The following is a 22,237-nucleotide window of genomic DNA, read 5'->3' as shown; positions in this document are numbered from 1 at the left end:
CAGTATTCATCCATTTGTACCAATTTCATCCCTTATGTTTTAGTTAAGTATTCTTCATCAGCTTAGTAGTTGTCCATAAAGTCAGATTCAAAAGATGAAACTTTTCTCAAGACAAGTGTTATTATTCTGTTCTTTCCAATACAGTCCAGAAACCAAATTTCACTTTTAGATAACATCTATGAACTCAGCTGTTCACATTTCATCTTTCTCTTAAAATTTCAGTACTGTTACCCTCCCAAGTTCTGCTTCTTACCCAGAATCACTGGAAATAAATTCTACGTTTCTTCTGGCATAGAATCAAGGAAAGTGGGTGATAATTTGGTTTGGTGAGTTTTGGCAAGCTACCTCTTCCCCGAAAGAGTAAGCCAGCTCCTGATCAAATCAATACTGCCATGTCCATTCCCCATAGGAAGAGATCATCAATAGCTGTTGCTTTGTTGTCTTCATCCTGCAATTGGGTAAAGCGTGTCTTGGACCAGTTTCTGTCTTTTCCCTGGAGCCCAGGATTCTGCTGCTTCTGTACTAGGGTGCTATGGAAAGAAAGAACCTCATGTCTAATATTGCCGTGCCAGTTGGATAGACTTCATTCTTTTTCTTTTCAGGGCCATGCTTCCAACTCCTCTTTTTTTCTTTTCTTTTCTTTTTTCTCTTTTCTTTGTAAGGGGAAAAAAGTTCTCTGTAGATCTATGCCTTCAGATTTTATTTGAAGGGTAAAGAGAAGTTTTATGAAATTTGAAAGCTTTAAAGATTTGTTTGACTTTTACTTTATTTAGTAACTGGATATTAAGGATCATCTTAACTGAAGATAAAATTGGAACGATGGTCAAATTTATATTTATAGTAGGATGTATAGGATTTAAACCAATAGGTTAGTTAATCTTTTTCCAAACACCACACCCACATTCTATAAAATTTCTATAAAATGAAGGTTTATTTTAAGAAGGCTCATATTCTATTTTTCGTAGAAGTGACAAATTTAAATAATTTAATTTCTCAGATTGTAGCTGTGCTCCTATTTATAGATGACATACTCCAGTGATAATTACCTTTTTTTTTAAACCTGCAAAAATACAGAAAGATTGATTTTAGGACATAAATAAAAATAAACTAAGGTTTAATTTTGCAAAAAATTATAAAAGGCAAACCAAAGCAATGTCAGATGAGGCCCAAAGCAAAAATCAAATCACTTGTTGGGACTCTAAGGGAAGAGCTTGGGGGAAGATTTGGGAGGCTAGGAGTGTCATCGATGGCCAACTCAACTGCTTTGCTTTATAAACCAGAAATCACAGGTTCCATGAGTTACCTAAGATAACCAGTGGTTTGTGGCAGAGCCAGAGATTGGGCCCATGTTTCCTGATTCCAACTATTTTTTCCTTCTTGACTCCCACTATTTTTCTTTCTTCTGTAAATGTACTAAAGGATGGTTATTAGATTATTCTATGTTTTGTTTTGTCTTGGTAAGAAGTAAAATAAATAGTCCCTTGGGTCTCTGCAGTGGGAAAAAGTCACCATTGGGAAGGAGGAAAAAGGGGCAGAAAAAGGGGCAGAAAAAGGAGCCTTTGTGTTTGTGTGTGTTCAGGGAGGTTTCCTGTAAAACGTGCTTAGTTTGTGATGTAGTGATTTAGGGTGGGGTTGACCTAGAGCAGTTTTTGCCCTCGTTACAGGGGTTGTGGAAGTCCTGTTGCCTGTTGAGTCGTGCCCAACAAAAATCTTGTCGAGCAGCCTCTGCCCAGCACTTTGTACACAGTGATTGGGGGATAAGTGCTTAGATGAGTTGAAGTGATAGTGGCAGGAATCATAAATCAGATTTAATGCAGTCCTGATAAAGAATTGTGTATTGTCTCCACTCTGACATTTGACAGATACTGTGCATGAACTGTCCACCGTGACACATAATGAAGAATTTGATTTCGGCTAACTTGTTTCTTAGAAACATGTGTATTCGGAGAACTCCCCCACCCTCACTGGGAGTAAATATGAGAGAGGGTTCCTACACCAGACACTTGCCATGCTTCAGGCAGTTTGTGTGCCCCAGCCATATGCCATGAGATTTGTCATTAGCCTTACCACACCTGAGACTTCCTCTTGGCAGCTGTCCTGTGCTTCTTCCCCAAAAGGAACAACCCAAAACAACCCACAAAAATAAAGGTTCCGGGCACCTGGGTGGCTCAGATGGTTAAACGTCTGCCTTCGGCTCAGGTCATGATCCCAGGGTCCTGGGATCGAGTCCCGCATCGGGCTCCCTGCTAGGCGGGGAGCCTGCTTCTCCCTCCGCCTCTCTCTCTCTCTCTCTCTCTCTCTCTCTCTGACTCTCATGAATAAATAAATAAAACATTTAAAAACATATTAAAATAAAAAAATTAACTTTATTAAAAAAAAAATAAAGGTTCCCTGCCTTCCTGTCTATAACTTCTGAATCTGTAACTGTCTTTACCTCCCTTCTCTTCTGTCTCTCCCACCTCCTGTTTAAGGCACTTCTCTACCTCTTTTCTGAACCTCTCCCTTTGCCCCTCACTGAAGAATGCTCTTTCTGCAGGTGGCTCCCTTCTGTTATCTCCTTCCCCTGAGTATGCAAGTCCCTCTTCCCTGTAAGTCCCCCACCAGGCAGAGCATCTTTCCTTCTTCCTTCCTTCTATAACAGAGCCTCTTACATCTGAAGGGTGGTTGTCTTGCAGTCAGTCATTCAATTTCCTTACCTTTTCTTCTGTCTCACCCTCTCTGGTCAATATTCTACTTCACTGAAACTGCACTATCAGCTTCTTAACTTGCTGTTCCAAAGGACCATCTCCTGCCCATCTTACTTTACTTTTCTATAGTCGTTTACATTGCTGCTTCCTTCTTTCTGGCTCTTCTGGCTGCTCTTATCTTCTTTGGCTTTCTTATTGTGACTTGTCCCTTCTGTGCCATCCTTCCTCAAGAATCTGGCTGCCTCCTTTTCTCATTAGATGTTCCCTGGGTTTTTTCCTCTGTGTTCATACGGTAAGAGAGTGCTGCTCTGATTTAACTTTCCAGCTCAGATTTCTTTCCTGAGCACCAGACTTCACCTCACTGGGGATCCTGTAGGTGCCTCAGATTCAGCGTGTTCAAAGCTCTACTGTCCCTCAGTCTCTTCCTCTGTTCCTGATTTCATTATCTATCTAAATCAGGTACTAAAAACCTGGTGTCATCCCTCATTTCTTTTTTTTTTTTTTTAATTATTTATTTATTTGACAGAGAGACACAGCGAGAGAGGGAACACAAGCAGGGGGAGTGGGAGAGGGAGAAGCAGGCTTCCCACTGAGCAGGGAGCCCGATGCGGCGCTCGATCCCAGGACCCCTGATGAGGGGCTTGATCCCAGGACCCCAGGATCATGACCTGAGCCGAAGGCAGATGCCTAACGACTGAGCCACCCAGGCGCCCCCCTCATTTCTTCTTTGTATCCCTTAATATAGTATTACCAGTCACTTGTTTCTTTTCCATCCTGAGTCAGCCACACCATCAGGGGTGCTGCTAGTGCTGATGGCTTTTATTGGTCTTTTTTTTTTTCTTTACTGGGAAATCTCTTTCTTCTGTAGCTCACATTTTCCCACTGTCCACACCAAATGGCTCTGGCTTTGATTCTCCTAAATGAGTGCATAAGGCCACAAGCCAAACTATTTCAAGATGAAGTAAGGTGTCAGGTATAAAATGCTACAGGGAGATTGAGGAAGGTGAAGCCCAAGAAAGAAAATACTGGATTTGATGATTCAGGTGGTGTCTGACCCTGGGGGATGTTTTGTAGTATAGTGAAGACTCCCCACACCCATTTCTCCTTTTGTGTACCTTTGTCTGAGATAGCATTCAAGTGGTATCCTTGTAGTCACTGAAACTTTGTTATCAGGGTCCTTCTTCTCCTTTGCTCACTTTATCCAATAGTAAATTTTGCCAGTTGACACTTCAGTCTTCTCTCTCATTTGTGTCCCTTTGATTTTTTTCCTCCTTGAATTTGAATCTTCGTAAATCATCTTTTTGTTATCATTCACATTTAACTGATCATCAGGTTATGATCGTTCTTCTTCATAATCAAGTTGTAAATCTGTCCCTTCTTTTTTTTTAAATATTTTTTAAAGATTTATTTATTTATTTTAGAGTGAGAGAGTTGGGGGAGGGGCAGAGGGAGAGAATCTTCAAGCAGACTCCCCACTGGGCATGGAGTCTGAGGCAGGGCTCGATCCCACTACCCATGAGATCATGGCCTGAGCCAAAACCAAGAGCTGGAACTTAACCAACTGAGCCACCCAGGCGCCCCTTAATATTTTATTAAGTGATCTCTATACCTAACGTAAGACTCAGACCCACAACCCCGAGGTCAAGAGTTACACACTCCACTGACTGAGCCAGCTAGGCACTCCCCTATAATCATCTTAAATTGGAAAATGCAGTGGACAGTTTTTAGTTCTTTGTCCTATTTTATCATTCTTAATGCCATTTAATCACTCTCTCCTTCATAACCCTCTTCTCTTGACTCTTGAGACTCTATTCTCCTGCTTTTCTTGCCATGTCTTTGGTGGCTTTTTCTTGGTCTCCTTTGAGGGCCCCCAAATATATTTGTCCTCTGACTTGATCTCTCATGGCCATGTCTGGACAATCTCAGCTATACTCATGATTTCAACTACCATCCATCTGTTGACTCACAAATCTTTGTCATTAGGGCGCACTCTTCCACTGAGCCCCAGATCTGTATTCTTCATTTATTTACCAGGTACTTCCACTTGGAGGTTCCATAGAACTTTAAATGCAGTGGATTTGAAAGGGGACTCATTATCATCTTCCCCAGACTTCTTTTTCATTTTGTCTTGATGAGGGGTACCATCAGTTGCTCATCATCTAGATAGGACACCTTGGGGACATTAATGTCTCCTTTCTCACTGTCCCCATTCATTAGGTCACAAATCCTGTTGGGTCTACTGCCTAAATTCCTAAATCTCTCAGGTCTGCCTTCATGTTTCTGTCCTCACTGCCTTAGCTTGGATCCTCATTGTTTTCTTGCCTCATTGGTGCCTTTGTCTCTTCATTGCCCTCCCTTTGTGCAGTTGTGTCCCCTTCTTCCTCCCTACTTCCAAATCCCATACTCAGCTGAAATTTGAGTGCTTATTATATCTTACTTATGTGTGAAATGTTGTGCATGCATTCTTACTTAACCACCACACTAAATTACCATTCTCCCTTTTACTTTGGAAGAGAGTAAACCCCGGTCTCACAAATACAAGTGGTGGGAGAGCAATTTGAACCCAGGCCTTATGCTCCAGAGCCATGAACTTAACCATTTCACTGAGAACCTTTCATTGGCCACCCCTCTTTCCATATTCTAGTCTTTGGAAGCAAGTCACTATTCAAAGTAGAAGGTTAAGGTCCAACTCCTGAGAGGGAACTATTGATGTTGATTATTTGGAATTCTATAAGGAAGATTTATTTCTTATTTATTTACTCAATCATTTATGTTTTATAGATGTGTTTATTTCATACTTGGGTTTATAATTCAATACTATGTTTCTTATTTTAGAAGATGTTCTCATTTTTAAGATGTTCAAGTTATTACCAACTATTTGCTATTATAAAGCCTAATGAATGAATATTTTCTTAGAAGTTTTGGCATGCTGTTTGATGGTTTCTTTAGATATATTCCTCAAAGTAGGATTGTTGGGTAGGTGCATTTAAGTCTTCTGTACATGTTTCTGGGGATGGGGTTTTTACATAAGGATCTGTTTTTATATTGCTGTCTTTCTAAGAAGTTACTCTAATACCCTTGAGATTTTGCATCCCTTTTTGGGATTAGAAATAGTTCATCTTTAAAGCCAGGAACTCAACTATTCATGCTGATTTATTTACCTGTGTAGAGTATTGTGTCAAAGAACGCACTGCAATATCGGGGAAATTCCCAGCATGACGCCCAGGAGTTTCTGCTGTGGCTTCTGGACCGAGTTCATGAAGACCTCAATCATGCTGTGAAGCAGAGCGGCCAGCCTCCTCTGAAGGTGAGGGTGTGCACCCTGCTGGGGCAGCCAAGGAGCCGTGAGCAGGGAGCTCCGTGGTGGTTTAGTGAATGGAGTGAGTGTAGATTCTTCTCTCAAACCTCCACTGAGGAGTTGTTGCAGTTTGCATTTAGTTAATATAGTGAAATCAACTAAGCTCTGGGTGAGTATAAAATTCAGGGATACTTAGAGGAGTTTTCCCGTGTTTACTGCTTGCTGGCAGCATAAGAGAGATGCTGTGTCTAAGGAACTTAAGAGTCTAGTGGGAGGGGACATATTTGCATGTATGACTAGCTTTAGACTACAGTCAGGTGATTTCCAGTTCACTAATCTGTTTTTAAAGCAGAAATTGGTTTCTTTTCCAGTGAGACATGTAGCCTTACAGCTCACTGAAATGAATACACACTCAAAAAGGAAATGAATGGAGGTCTTTGCTGTTACAATTGGATTTGAATATAGGAACTGAACCCCTAGAATATTCTACCAAGAAACAGTGATTCATCCTCAATTTTTATGCATGCAACCTTAATATGATTGGTAAAATGATTTATATAATGGAAATAATTAAGACCAAAGAGTTGTTATTCTCTTGCCACTTTTAAAGTTTTTGATAATTCTGCACTGTATCTCGAAATTTCAGTCTGGTTTTGTAAGGTGTTAAGTAATTCTGATTCAAGGTCCTTCTGTGCCCGGACACTCTGTACTGTCATAGGACCATGTTCCTGTGGCTGGCTCTCCCACCAGATTGAGATGTACTCAAGGTCAGGCACTATGTCTTATCTATAATTGTGTCTTAATGCCCTTTGCGGGGCTCTCTGCAGGTGCTCGCAGGTGCTCAGTGACTAATTATCAGGTGGGTGGACATGAAAAGGCCAATTCAGTATGCCGTCGAGTGGCTGGGCATCCCAGCGAGCAGTGCAGTGGGCAGGGCCTTGAGCAGGTGGGCACCGTGGCTAGGGTTATTTCCTGGAAGAGGCCAGGGGGAGACCTTTGGAGCTGGAGGGAGATGGGAGCACCCTGTGGAAGGACTGCCGGACTGCCTGGGTGGGGTGGAGAGACCAGCACAGGCACAGTCTGTGGGAGAGCTTGTGACATGCGTCCTCGTGACCCCCATCCTGGCCGCTGTGTTCCGATGCCTGTAGCACGTCCTTTTCACGGGAACGTCTGGACCTGATGTACCACTTGTAGAGGAAGTCAAGGACATTTGTGACTCTTTCAGGCTCATCTTCCATTAAGAATTGGTACTTCTAACGTGTGAAATTGTACTTTCCCTTTTTTTAGCCACCGTCAGAGACTGATATGATGCCCGAGGGACCATCTTTTCCTGTCTGTAGCACTTTTGTACAAGAACTTTTTCAAGCCCAGTACAGGTATGAGCATATCAAACTGTCTCTTATGTGGTCTGCTTGACATAGCTCTAGATGATCTCACTGTGCGTGTCTTTTGTTTTTGTTTCTGAAGATCTTCTTTGACATGTCCTCACTGTCAGAAGCAGAGCAACACTTTTGACCCTTTCCTCTGCATTTCTTTGCCAATTCCTCTACCCCACACAAGGTAAGAACAGATGTAATAAAATTAAGACTGTACATTCCTGTGTATTCCTTTCCTCTGTAGGCTCCTGTTAGGGCTCCTTACTTATTTAGACAAGTAATGGGATTAGTGATAAATTGAAATTGAATACAGGCTTTGTAAAAACCTTACAGAAGTCTATAAATCCTGGTCTGAATGTGCAGGGTGAGCAGGCACATGGGGCAAGCGTCTTTTTACAGTCCCTGGGGTTGTTGTCTGTTCAGTTGCTCATCCACTGATAGTATGGGGCAGGGGGAGGGTTGTTGAGTGCCTTCTAGATTTTCTAGAGACTTTATGTTGTACTTTTTTAAAAATTTTTTTATTGTTATGTTAATCACCATACTATGTTGTACTTTTAATTAGTTGCTTTATTTGAACTGTTTTTCAAAATTTTTGAGAGTTATGCTGTTGTAAAGAACGTACAACCACAGAATCAAGTGTTGATATGTTATATTTTGTTTGACTGCCTTTTCCAAAGATGTCTTGATTATTGTTTTCTGGTTCCACTTAGGTCCAGATGAGATTTTTTTTCCCCCCTTGGCTTCCAAATAAAGGTGTGGGTTAGCTTCAGTTTTGTGTTAATTTCAGATCAGGTTTGTTTTGCTTCTGTATTTTAGTTAAAGTAAGTGCCTAATGAAAAGATCTGACTTTGATCTGCACAGGCCTCTCTATGTTACCGTAGTGTATCAGGGGAAATGTTCTCACTGCATGAGGATTGGTGTGGCCGTGCCTCTGTCTGGGACTGTCGCCAGGCTTCGGGAAGCAGTGTCTATGGAAACAAAGATCCCCACTGATCAGGTAATAAGCCTGCTCAGGCCAATTACATATGAGCCATAAAAGTGTTGCTTTCTGTTCTCCTGGAATTTTCTAACAGTCCTCTGCCAAGTATGGTTAGATAGAAATGTAAAACCAGTTGTGTCTGTATTGAGGAAAGAAAAATCAAGATCCAAAGAGGGAAAATGTACATCAAAACTTTCATGCTTCATTTAGTTGTACATATATTTTTAAAAGGAAAGCTGCGACTTGACACCAAGACCTTCTTTTAGCTTTGTTTATAAAGTATAATTACTTAGCCTCTCTTAAACTAGCCTTATGGATGCTTATGTGGGCAATAGGAAGAACATCCCTGTGGTATTTGGAGGTCAGAGAGGCTTAGAAAACCCCGCTAGTGGCTCTTGAGAACCCCTTTCCGTTGTGCTGATGAGAATGGATATCTTCTCGCTGCTACAGTACATACAGATGCTCAATATGGTTTGCTTCCTGCTTAAAGCTGCGTCAGAGACTCACTTCATTTAGATGAGAGAAAGGAATGTTGTGCCCCTTCTTTCTGCCTTCTTTTTTTGGGTACATTTTTGATCAGTAGTTATATTTAAATTGACCCAAAATACTTTTAGCCCATTTGTTACTTGACATTTTTGCATACAGTTTTTACTCAATTCAGTATTATGATTTTATTTAGAAAAATGTTTCTTATTTTAGATTTACTAAGAAAGATGATCCTGTGGTAGGATAACTTTTCCCTAGATAGCTTCTGGAAGCTGCTATGTAATCACATGATTAATAAAGGTGTTTTGTACGTTGGCCTCATGTGGCTTCATTTGGGAAGTTACTGCAGTAAAACAAATACAACCAGCGGTATTGCCTTAATATAGCGAATATCTCATATTTTCATGGGTCAAGTACTGGTGTGTTGATAAAATGTTCATATTCTTCCTTACTCTCAAGTGCTTTTTGATTCTTTTTTTCGCTTCAGGATGAGGGCTAAGACTGAAAGAGGGAGGCAGGCTGAGCTGTGTGTCCAGGGCAGATCTGATTGTATCTTTATTTATTTTTTTAAAGATTTTATTTATTTGACAGAGAGAGACACAGCGAGAGAGGGAACACAAGCAGGGGGAGTGGGGGAGGGAGAAGCAGGGTTCCCGCCGAGCAGGGAGCCCGATGTGGGACTTGATCCCAGGACCCTGGGATCATGACCCGAGCCGAAGGCAGATGCTTAATGACTGAGCCACCCAGGCGCCCCCTGGTTGTATCTTTAAAGCTTCCAGTGCTCTCGGGCTCTTTTTGCATGTGGTTTAAATGGCTGATAGAATTACAGATTTGTTTTTGACCTTAGCTTGCTGGAGAAAATAAATTATCTTGCATGTTCACCTGCAGAAAAACAATGTGGTTATTAAACTCATCAGAAGAAAAATGTGCTAGGGATATTTTTCTTGGACTATTTGTGGAATGTGCCACCAGCCTCTTTCACCTCACAGACTTGTAATACGTTTGTGTTAGCAGAGGGGATTTTAGGGGTCCCTTCCAACCCCCTCATTTGAAAGAGGCCCAGAGAAACCATGTGAGTTGTTCAAGAGCATAGGGCTGGTTGGTGGCAGGCTGGGACTGGAACCTCTTCATGTCCAATCCAGTGCTTTTTCTCTAGACAGTGCTGCTGAGCATGTAATGAGCATCTAAATGTTTCCATTGTTTTTTTCCCCATCTTTTTTGTTTTGTTTTGTTTTGTTTTATTGTGAAATACTCAGCCATTTCAGAAACAGGACTTAGAAAGTGGAAGTATCTTGTCCTAAGTATCTTAGAACTAAGAGTTACTAACTCTAATACTGTGTTGTATATTCACTCCTATTTTTTCCTGTGCATATACTACATTTGTTATTTTATAAAAATGGAATCGATTACACACATTATTCTTTATGTTACATCTTATTTAACTAGGAGATCTTTCCATGTTGGTGCAAATATATTCGGCTCATTCTTTGTAATTACAGTAGGACTATAATATATTTAATTAGTTCCTATCGTTGGACATTTGAGTTGATTTCATTTTTTTTCCTATTACAAAATCCGTGGTTGTATGACATTTTTTAACCTGAAAGAAAGAAAAGTTACTGATGTAGGAGAAAGTCTCGGAATCAGATGTGGAGGGAGACTGAATAGTCAGATACTCGTTGGCAAGTCTCCCACCTTGCTTGCTTGGTGCGAGACTGAATAGTCAGATACTCGTTGGCAAGTCTCCCACCTTGCTTGCTTGGTGCGAGACTGAATAGTCAGATACTCGTTGGCAAGTCTCCCACCTCTCTTCAGTTTCTTCCCCTTGTGAGACAAGGGGCTTATACTTTGTCATTTCCTGGGGGCTCTTCTTCACGAAAACTTAAAGGAACTCTGGATTCAGTGCCAAGGCGTTCTGAAATGAGAGCATATTATACATTTACAGAGGATATCGTGCTTCTACAATTCACTTACTAAAGGCAGATAGTGTGGGCTCCGTGATGGGTTTCAGAGCCCTCTCACGTCCCCACAAGCCCTGATGGGCTGGAGAAGCTCATGGTAGAATCGGGAGATCAATTCTTATTGGCTTTCCAGTTACCCAACTGTTTACATTTTTCCCATTTTTAGATTGTGTTAACGGAAATGTACTATGATGGGTTCCATCGTTCCTTTTGTGACACTGACGACCTGGAAACAGTCCATGAAAGCGACTGCATTTTTGCCTTTGAGACTCCAGAAATATTTAGGCCTGAAGGAATTCTCAGTCAAAGAGGTAAATGAGCATCTGTTTCCATAAGGGTTTGCAGGTTTCACAACTGTCTACCCTTTGAGATGTCTATTATATGATGGCATACTTTTTAAAATTATGGTAAAATACACATAACACTTATGATGGTATAAATTTTATGGTAACTTTTCTCTGGAAGAAAGCAGTTCTCACTGTTTCAGGCAAAGATATTTCCTTAGTTTCTAATCTTTACTGCCCGCAGTTGGAGCAGCCCCTATCTGAGGCTCAGAACTGACTGAATCCTTCCTCCTTTTCTGTTAAGTGGCTTCTTTTTTTTTTTTTAAAGATTTTATTTATTTATTCATGAGAGACACACACAGAGAGAGGCAGAGGCACAGGGAGAAGCAGGTTCCCCAAGGAGCAGGGAGCTCGACGTGGGACTTGATCCCAGGACCCTGGGATCATGACCTGAGCCGAAGGCAGATGGCCAACCATCTGAGCCACCCAGGCGCCCTGTTAAGTGGCTTCTTAAGCATCTTATGACAGCATTTGGGAGGATGCATGATGCCATAGCTGCCTTTTTTTTTGCATTTTGTTACCTGCTCCAATGCTTAATTTCTAAATTCTAACTCTGCTATAAAATGTTTTCTTGATACCTTGCTTTTAAGAAATTTGCATCAATAGGCAGCAAAAGAAAGCACAGCTGTGGACAGTGCCATTCCTTTTCCTATGGTTTGGGCTGTGATTTAGAACTTAGCCTGTCTCTCAACTGTGCTTGGAGGATTTGGGGGCTAGTTCTGATTTTGAAAGTTGCTAGGCAACTCAAACTTTGTTCTTGGCCTTAGTGTTCCTCATGGTTCTGGGGCTTCTGTTCTTTTTCTTTACTCCAGTGATTATTAAAGCTTGAGAGGCACCTGGGACATGGTTAGAAATGCAGATTCTTGGACCCCACTCCAGACCTACTGAATGAGAGCCTGTGGGGGTGGGGCCCAGCATGCTGTTTTTCACAGGTGATTCCAATGCACACCAAAGTTCGAGAACTGCTGAACTGAGAACCTAGTCCAAGCAGTGTTTTTCTACTGCCATGATTTTTAGAACTGAACCTCCCTGCTCATCCTCTTTTCTTCTCTTTCCATACCCTGACTTTTCTTTTTCTTTTTTTTTTTTAAGATTTTATTTAGTTATTTGACAGAGAGACGCAGCAAGAGAGGGAACACAAGCAGGGGGAGTGGGAGAGGGAGAAGCAGGCTTCCAGTGGAGCAGGGAGCCTGATGCGGGGCTCGATCCCAGGACCCTGGGATCATGACCTGAGCCGAAGGCAGATGCTTAATGACTTGAGTCACCCAGGCGCCCCTCCATTCCCTGACTTTTTAACTGTCCATTGGAATCTCTGCTTAGAAGTCCTGCGTCGTCTTAACACTCAGCATTTCTTAGACCCGATCCTCCTGCATTTCTTCTCTGGAATCATGGTACCACCATCCTTCTTTTCACCCAAAGTGGATCGAAGCACTTCTTCCTCAAAATTCACATAGAAATGATCAAACACTATGCAGTTTTACTCCTCAATCCTCTTGTCACTGGTATAGCTCAGACCAGTCTCAACTGGGCTTTTCTAGTAACTTCTCTACTATCTTTACCCCTAGACTTTCTTCTTGTATTTTTCCATGGTGCCACCAGACTTATTTGGATATACATTTCTGATCATATTATATGCTTGTTGATTTGCCAGTGTTTCCCCTTTGAGATTAAATCTGAACACCTTGGAAGAATGCATGGCCCGTCATGGTTGGTCCTTGCCTTTCTTTCCAGCCTCTTTACTATATTCCATCTCCTTCCCCATGTACCCTATCTAGATTACTCTGTATTTCTCGAATATGTCATGTACTTTTATACTTTCCAACTGTCAGCTCCTTTCTCAGCTCCTACTTTGTCTCCCCTACACACGCCTCCCCGCATCTCCCCATCTTACCCAGTCCTAAGCAACCACTGTTCTACTCTCTGTCTGTAGATTTCCCTAGTTCAGACGTTCATGTGAACAGAATCATATAATATGTGGCCTTTTGTGACTTGCTTCTTTCACTTAGCATAGTGTTTCAAGGTTCATCCGTGTTGTAGCATGTATCAGTCCTTCAGTCCTTTTTATGGCTGAATAGTAGTCCACTGTATGTATGTACCACATTTTGTTTATCCATTTATCTGCTGATGGACATTTGGGTTGTTTCCACATTATGAAATAGTGCTGTTATGACCATTCATGTACAAATATTTGTTTGAATACCTGTTTAGAGTTTTTTGGGGATACACCCACATACACACCCCTAGGAGTGGAAACACTGGGTCATGGTAATTCTGTGTTTAACCTTCTTGGAATTGTCAGACTGTTTTTTGCAACAGGTGAATCATTTTTCATCCACCAATATATGAGGGTCATAATTTTTCCACATTCTTGCCAACATTTATTATTTTCCATCTTTTTTTTGTTTGTTTTTTTAGGACACAAAGTTTGCTTTAAATATTTTTTTTAGGGAAAGGACACCACACTTCTACTCAATTAAGAGAAACATTTTTACAGTCTTGAGGTCTTTTATTTTCTTTACATTTATCATACCATGAATTCATAGGGAATGGGTTCCAGCAGTTCAGGCTCCTTTCCATTAGTTCTCACAAAGTGTGCTTCTCTGGGTGGGGCAGGCTGGCGCTTCAGATGAACCCAAGTACCTTTCTCCTTGGCTTCCTTCTTTTTCTGATCATTTTCCTTCACACGCTTCAGGAAGCTGTCTCAGCTCTTTGAGTGTTTAATATGCTCAATGCGTACATTAATTCTCTTGGCAAGATCTTGCCCTTAACTTGTTTGTTTACAACAATGCCAACAGCATGCTGAGTAACATTGTAGACTTCCAGTTTTGCCATGGTAACATTTGTGAGGCATTCCTTTTTTGAACAGTGCCCATTCCCTTGATGTCCACGATATCACCTTTCTTACAGATTTGCATGTATGTGGCCAAAGGAACAACTCCATGTTTTCTAAAAGGTCTAGAGAACATATAGTAGGTACCTCTCCTCTTTCCCTTTGTGTTGGTCATTTTGGCGAATTACTGGAAGATGGCGGTTCTGGCCGAAAGGAAGCTATTTTCCATCTTTTTGATTATAGCCATCCCAGTGGGTGTGAAGTGGTGTGTCTTTGTGCTTGTATTTGCATGATAAATGATGTTGATCATCTTTTCATATGCTTATTGGACATCTGTTTACCTTCTTTAGAAAAATGTCTATTCAAATTTTTTCCCCATTTTTAAATTGGGATGTAAAGTTACTGAGTTGTAAGAGTTCTTTATATATGCTGGTTCTAGACCCTTATCAGATATATGACTTCCAAATATTTTCTCCCATTCTATAGATTGCCATTTCACTTTCTTGATAGTGTCTTTTGATGCACAAAAAGTTCTTAGTTTTGATGAAGTCTAATTATTTTCTTCTTTTGTTGCTTATCCTTTTTGTTGCTTATCTAAGATTTCATCCTTAGATCCAGGACCGTGACGTTTACCCCTGTGTTTACTTCTAGGAGTTTTGTAGTTTTAGCTCTTACATTTAGATCTTTGTGCCATTTTGAATTAATTTTTGAATATGGTTTGAGGTGGGTGTTCAGCTGCATTCTTTTGTTGTATGTAAATAGTAATCCTAGCACCATTTGTTGGAGATACCATTCTTTCCGCTTTGAATGATCTTGGTGCCCTTGTTGAATGTCCTTATTTTAGTTCCTCGTTTTCTTCACCACCCACTTCGATAGGTGCCTCTAGTTTCTGAACCTTTACATAATTCTGTACGTTGGGTTGGTCAGCTTTCTCCATTGCCAGCCTAGGATTCCGTTATCTCTGGTATACCCATATTTACATTATTATTTTCTAAGTAGTCCGTTATTTCAGTTTTGATTTTTCTTTGACCTAACAGCTTCTTTTTGTTTTCCAGTTGCATTTTCATGTGTGTGCTTTGTTCAAATTGTTTTCTACTTTTATTACATTACAGTAAAAGAATACTCAGTTATCACCTTTTCCAGAAAGCTTCCCCCCCTCACCCCCCCGTGGGCCCCCCCCCCAGGTGGGCTGGCTGACTTCCTCCTCCTTGCTCCAGTCACATCTTCTGCTAATCTCTGACACCAGCACGTTGTGTGCAAATAATCTTTTTTCTTCTCTGTCCTTCCACCACACTGCAAAATTCTCTGTAGTTGGGGCTGTGTTTTATCTTTCTGTACCCAGCAGTTCAGTATAGTTCCTAATGCATAACAAGAGCCCAATTAATGTTTGTTCAACTGAAAATTTGATCAAATCCCCTTTCACACCCCCATGGCTAAGGGTTAACGCTAAGTTTCTGTTTTTAAGTGACTTTGGTGAGGTCCAAGTTTATCATCTACTGACCAGAGAGTTTCTTTGTTGGAAGACTGTACCATTTATTGAGTATGTGTTAGCCTCTGTTAAAGCCTTGTAAATAACTTATTTGAGACATATGAAGCTGCTACCTTCCCCACTTTGCAAATGAGAGAGTGAAGACTTGGGGTGATTGAGTAACCATGCCAGTCATGCAGCTGGTAGTAAGTGGGTGTGCTTTTTGAACACAGAGCTTGATTTCTTTCTTTTTTTTTTTTTTTTAAGATTTTATTTATTTATTCATGAGAGACAGAGAGAGAGAGAGAGAGAGAGAGAGAGAGGCAGAGGGAGAAGCAGGCTCCCAAGGAGCAGGGAGCCCGATGCGGGACTCGATCCCCGGACCCTGGGATCATGACCTGAGCCGAAGGCAGACGCTTAACCATCTGAGCCACCCAGGTGCCCCCAGAGCTTGATTTCTGTGCAGTTGAGTGGAACCCCCTCATCACTTTAGAACAGGTCTTCCTAGCCTTCTGCAAGGAGGTGGGAAATGAGGTTGTTCATTGTCTCAAATTCAGACTTCTTTTATTTTTATTTTCTCATACCGAAGTTTAAAATGGCTATGGAGTGAAATCTGTTCTTCCTTTTGTGATTTCTTTTTGGTGTTTAAGCTTAAAAAAGTATTCCTCTCTCTAATAGCTTGATGAAGATTCCATTTTTTCTTACTTCTAGTTTCTGTATACTTTTTTTTTTAAACTCTAATTCACCTGGAATTTATTTTGATTAACCACATACTGGTCATTTTAAATTGCTGTAATGCTGATGTCCCTTAATAGGTTTGGCAAGTCTCATATTGCTGGATATTTAGGTTATTGCTAAAATGCTGCTACGAATACTTTTGTATAGCCACTTTTTATTTTATTCTCCTTTTGGTGGTGGTCTTATTTGTATGTGTGTGTGGTGGTGGTGGTGGAGGGCTTTCGTCTTTTTTCTTTTTTTTAAAGATTTTTGTTTATTTGAGAGAGTGAGTGAGAGAGAGAGAGCACAGAGAATGGGGAGAGGTAGAGCAGACTCCTCCTGATCAGGGAGCCTGACATGGGGTTTGATCCCAGGACCCTGAGATCATGACCTGAACTGAAGGCAGATGCTTAACCGACTGAGCCACCTCGGCAACCTGGAGGGCTTTCTTCTATTTCCAAGTTTGGGTATAATTTCCTTGGGCTGTACTTCTGAGGATTAAAGAGGTGAACAATTATTTTAATTTAATTTTATTATTTTTTTATTGAGGTGTAATTCACATATAACATGTTAGTTTCAGGGGTACAACATAATGATTCAGTATTTGTATATACTGCAAAATGATCATCACAGGAAGTCTAGTTAACATCCATCTCCATATAATTACAAAAATTTTTTTATTATGAGAACTTTTAAGATGTACTCTCTTAGCAACTTTCAGATATACAGTACAGTATTATTATTAACTGTAGTCACCATGCTGTACATTACATCTCCTTACTTATTTATTTTATAGCTGGAATTTTGTACCTTTTGATCCCCTTTCACTAATTTTGCCTGACACCATCCAACCCCCTGCAACCACTAATCTGTTCTCTGTATATGTGAGCATGGTTTCATTGTTGTTGTCTTAAATTCAACATATAATGAGATCATATGGTATTTATCTTTCTCTGACTTCTTTCACTTAGCATAATGCCCTCAAGGTCCATCCATGTTGTTGCAAATGGCAAGATTTCCTTCTTTTTTATGGCTGAATAGTATTCCATCGAAATGAACAATTGTTTAATCAAGCACTTAATTGAGTTTCTCCTAAGTACAGGGCATTGTCCTAGGTACTGAATTGCTGAGTAGCTCTGATTGACAGCTCTGTTTTCACCTGATTTTCAGCAACCTGTATCATGCCAATCAATCATATATTTTTGTTCACTTAAATGTAGGTCCATCTAGTGTGATTGATTGTATTAAAGTTGACATGTCCTATAATGGCTGTGAATCTTGTAAGCGTGGTTTATCTTTTGTTTCTTATAACTCTGGCTCTTTAATTAGGGAGAAGAAACTGCAGTTAGAATATTGAAGATCATTCCACATTTACTAGTCTTAATTTTTTTTTTCCAATTTATTTGGTTGCTGGTTGCATGGTCTTACCTTTAATTTGTCTTGGTGGATCATCTCTGCAAACTTGCTCTTCTAAAACGGTATCCAGTATTCACTCAAGTGAAGAGGTTATTGTTTTTTATTTTTAAAGATTTATTTGAGAGAGAGAGAGCATCCATGGGGTGGGTGGAGCAGAGGGAGAGAGAATCCTCAAGCAGACTCCTCACCACCTATGGAGCCTGAAGTGGGGCTTGATCTGAGAACCCCGAGATCATGACCTGAGCTGAAATCAAGAGTCAGATGCTCACTGACTGAGCCACCCAGGTGACCTCAAGTGAAGAGTTTTAAATTTCAGTTTTCAAGATACATCAAGCTAGTTTAAAGGATCTTAATGATGGGATGCCTGGGTGGCTCAGTTGGTTAAGCCTCTGACTCTTGATTTCAGCTCAGGTCTTAATCTCAGGGTTATGAGTTCAAGCCCCACTTGGGCTCCACGCTGGATATGGAGCCTACGTAAAAAAAAAATTATTTTAATGACTGGATAAGTTATCTCAAAGTAGGTCATTTGGGGGGGTTGATTATAGTTTAAATTACATAATGCAACTTCTTAATTTCTCTATTGGGTGAATGTCTTTGTAATGAATGAAAAGAATTTTGAATTGATAGAATAAGTTTTTTATTTTATTTTTTCCAGGAATCCACTTAAACAACAATCTAAACCACTTGAAATTTGGCTTGGATCATCATCGACTGTCTTCTCCTACACAAACTGCAGCAAAGCAAGGGAAAACAGACTTGCCCCCAGCAAGAGCGGGAAACGACAAGATTGTTCTATTAGTGTGTAACCGAGCCTGTACTGGGCAGCAAGGGAAAAGGTAAAAACTGGCTTACTAATAAGTGCTGAAACTTTAAAAGTCCAATATTTTCAAACATTTTAAAAAGTGGGGATGAAAAACCCTTACTTTTATTAACTTTTGATTCCAATATTTAGAAAGAATATGTGTATAAGTTGACCTCATTTTGAGGGGTTGGGAGGAGGAGAATATAAAATTAGGATGAGAGAATCTGAATTAGAAAGGCTCTTCAAGCTCGTCTAGTTGTTAAAGGCTCGGTTCATGTGTTTATTTTTAGCTCAGGTTCCTCATGGGGCCTATAGGCCTATATCCAGCTACTTTCTTAACAGCCTTTTTTTTTTTTTTAATTCTTAACATATCTACTTGAATGGTACATGCACCTCAGTCTTATGTTCCAAACTGAACTGATTCTCTTTCTCTGTAAATCTGGCTCTCCAGTATTTCCTGTCTCAGCAAATGGCAGCACTATTCATTCAGCTACTTCAGTCAGAAATTCGGGAGTTGCAAATCTCTCTCAAATCTGTTTCCTGCTAAGAATATATGGGAGGTTTAGACTATCTTTTAAAGCAGTTCTATCACAATAGTAATGTAACCTGAGTAATAATGAAATATGGATATGTTTCAGGGACAAAGGACTCTGTTTCTACTGTTTGTCAGGGTAGCATTTTATTAGTCTTTTAAAATGTTGCTTAGAAATAACTTATTTAATGATGGTTAAATAACTTAAGTATGAAATGTGTTGATTTGTATATTTATGATACTTGTTAACAAATACTTTAGTGTTTACAGTATGTTGGGCACTGTTCCAACATGGGATAGAGCAGTGAACAAGACAGACTGTGTTCTTGTGGAGCTTACATCCCAGTGAGGACAGACCGACTGTAAACAAGTAAACACATGTCACTTCAAACAGTCCTCACCATTTTGAAGATATTAAAGCAGGCCTGGATGATGGAGTGTGCTGGTGGGGGGGCAGCCAGACCATGCTAGAGGTGGGGACAGGGAGGTCCACCTGAAGAAGCAGCATGGAGCTGAGGAGACAGTGTGAGTGATGTGAGCCTCTGGGGAGAAGGCTGCGTGGGGAGGGAACATGAGTACAAAGACCCTGAGACTAAGGAGAACTTGGCATGTTTATTTAAGGGGCAGAAAGAAAGGCAGCTCAGTGTGTTGATGTAAAATAAAGAACTTGTGGAGTCCCTTTTGTAATGATTCTCTTCTCTTGCAAGTGAAGACATGACTATGTGAAAAATAGGAGTGGCTGATTTACACGTGCTTGTCATTTCTTTCACATCACAGTGCTGTTTGTGGAATACTGCTCTATGTAGACTGAGGCTGTTAGGAACGGCTTTCTTGATCTGAGTGCCTCTGCTTCAGCCTGAGTCAGGGATTTTCTCTTGGCTCCTTTGTTCATTCATTAAGCGTGTATGGATTTCTGGGCATTGACTGGGTGTGGGGTACTGTGATAAATCATAGTTCCCGCTGTCAGATAACTCAGTCTACTGGTGGAGGCAGGAAGATAGACAGTATTTGCAGCACGGTGGAGTGAATGCCATGGCCCACATAGCACAGGGAACAAGTCAACAGGGTGCTTCCTGCAGAAGAATCCCTCTGCTGGGTCTTGATGTGAGTGAGTAGGAGGTGGCCCAGAGGAAGGGTGGGAGGGGTGTTCCGAGCGGAGGGAGTTGACCGCACAGAGAGTGAGTAGGACACGTGTAGGGCAAAAGAATAGGTCTGAGTGGCTGGGCTTGGATGAGAGTGTGGCTGGGCCAGGGGTCCTCGGCCCTGGCTGCGTATCAGAACCGCCTGGGGGTTCCTCAGCACATCTCTGTGCTCGGGCCACAGACCAGAGTGATTACAGCAGAATCTCGGGGGCTGCACTTGGGCATCACTGTGTTTTAAAGCTCCCTTGGTGATCTCAATGTGTAGCCAAAGCTGAGAACCGGGGTACGGTACTCCTAGAAGTCCAGCATGGGCAGGGCCGCATGGCTTCTCCTGTAGGCTGGGAGCTGACTTTCTGTGTCACTTGCCTGCCAGTGCCTTCCTCGTCAGACAACCAGGCTATGGCCACCTGCCTGCCAGGCCTTCTAGGCTTGTCTGTTACTGCAGCACGCAGCTCTTTATATGGGGACCCGCGCTGTTAGCCAGACCACGGCCACTCCTGTCGTCTTTCCTTATCGTATTCACGGATCCTGCCCTTTTGCCCCCTCGTACCGCCTAGAAGCCATTTTGACACACGAACTGTTAAATTTTGTGTAGAAATCTAAGCTTCTCTGCTTTTTCATCTACTTATGGGAGTAACTATTAAATTTCCTGTTTGTTTTATTTTGAGAACTGTCTTAAACCCAATAATATAGTCGTTCTATTTTAAGAGACCATGAGTAAACAATTACAATATTAAAGGGATTGCGGTACTTTTAAGGTGATTGCAATATTTATGTGTGTTAGATTTGGACTGCCTTTTGTGCTGCACTTAGAGAAGACAATAGCGTGGGACCTTCTGCAGAAGGAAATCTTGGAGAAGATGAAGTATTTCTTGAGGCCCACAGTTTGCATCCAGGTGAGTAAGCATATTGACACTCCAGCATAGCATGCATGTGTACCCAAGTGAAGAAACAGTCACTGTGGTGAAATTTGAATTTTGGACCTCTGCATTTAGGGAAGACCAGGCGCTGAGCTGGATGTTGAAGAGCCCTGGTGGAAAGCTGTTTGGTAAAATCTGCTGTGTTCAGATTTTCAGGACTAAGGATTTACCCCTCATTTTCTGGCCACTGCAAGAATTCCCTTGAACTGCTAGGTATTTCTTTATAATATATATTTATCTAATAAAGATTAGCACACAATCAGCTTTGAGAGATTGTAGAACAGGTATCTGTATATTTTCAAAATTAGGATTACTATATGAAGGTATCCATGGAGGACTTACATTAAATTAAGGTTCAGCCTAAAGCAGCATATTACTTGTCCTGCATAACATGTTTGATATGTAAATTGCATTTAGGTTAATCATCTTTAAAGTGTGTAAGAGTGGCTCAACAACCTAAAAGAATATCAGAGAGAAGCATTTTGCAAAAGCGTTTGCTGTCCCTCTCGTCTGTTTTGGAAATGCCACTGTGACGCACATGCCCTTGGGGAGAAATTCAGCCACATTTTCCTTTACTGTTTGATGCAGGTGTGTCCATTCAGTTTGCGTGTTGTCAGTGTTGTGGGGATAACATACTTGCTGCCCCAGGAGGAGCAGCCGCTGTGCCACCCAACAGTAGAGAGGTAAAAATCAATCAATCAGTCACCTGCTAGAATTTTATTTATCTTCCTCTGTAATTTCTAGTGATGTCTGGTATAATTTCTACGTAAGTGTGGTAGGCTCATTAGGCTTGTTTAGAAATTAAGTATACTTATTTTACTTTTCATTCACATTTGAGTATGATATATATGATCTTTTTTGAAATCAGGAAAGCAAATTAATGTATGTCCCAGGACTACAGATAAATTACACTTTAATATTCAATCAGGATGGAAGCTTGCCAAAGTAGAATTCTCATCATGCCCCTTTCCTCCTGGAAATCTTAAATGGAAACCTGTAGCCTAAAAGATAAAGCCCAACTTCCATGGTGTACGAAGCTCTACGCAGTTTGAACCCTGCTTACTTCCTGCTTGTCAGGCCCCACTCTTCTCCTCCTCCCGTCTTAGACCTTCAGTAGTATCAGAGCACGAGGATCGTTGGAACGTGTTGGCACCGCTTCGTGTGTGCCTTTGCATGTGTGGTGTCCTCTGTCGATCATTCCATTCCTTCAAGCCTTCTTTCTGTCCCACCTCTCCCTCAGTAGACTTAGTCACTTCGCTCTGCTACCTCTGTGCTTGGT

The 22,237-nt window shown here is 41.1% G+C and overlaps 1 protein-coding gene across 12 annotated transcripts in view; it reads left to right on the top strand.

Annotated features, from left to right (window-relative positions):
• The window catches only part of USP31 (ubiquitin specific peptidase 31), a 252,683-nt gene that overhangs the window by 23,300 nt on the left and 207,146 nt on the right, over positions 1-22,237 (top strand). For all 12 annotated transcript variants that reach the window (XR_012376776.1, XR_012376773.1, XR_012376777.1 and 9 more), the window contains exons 2-9: positions 5,857-5,994; positions 7,273-7,361; positions 7,453-7,545; positions 8,223-8,358; positions 10,954-11,098; positions 18,218-18,398; positions 20,823-20,934; positions 21,547-21,641. Coding sequence is in view for 2 of the 12 variants with exons in the window: in XM_073887946.1 (XP_073744047.1) it covers positions 5,857-5,994; positions 7,273-7,361; positions 7,453-7,545; positions 8,223-8,358; positions 10,954-11,098; positions 18,218-18,398; positions 20,823-20,934; positions 21,547-21,641 (989 nt within the window). In the remaining 10 variants the exon portion in view is untranslated. The remainder of the gene's footprint in view (positions 1-5,856; positions 5,995-7,272; positions 7,362-7,452; positions 7,546-8,222; positions 8,359-10,953; positions 11,099-18,217; positions 18,399-20,822; positions 20,935-21,546; positions 21,642-22,237) is intronic.

This window comes from Callorhinus ursinus, unplaced genomic scaffold (assembly GCF_003265705.2).
Source record: "Callorhinus ursinus isolate GAN/ISIS: 27379988/994484 unplaced genomic scaffold, GSC_fseal_2.0 scaffold85, whole genome shotgun sequence".
NCBI lineage: Eukaryota > Metazoa > Chordata > Mammalia > Carnivora > Otariidae > Callorhinus > Callorhinus ursinus.
This window is presented reverse-complemented; position numbering and strand designations above follow the sequence as displayed.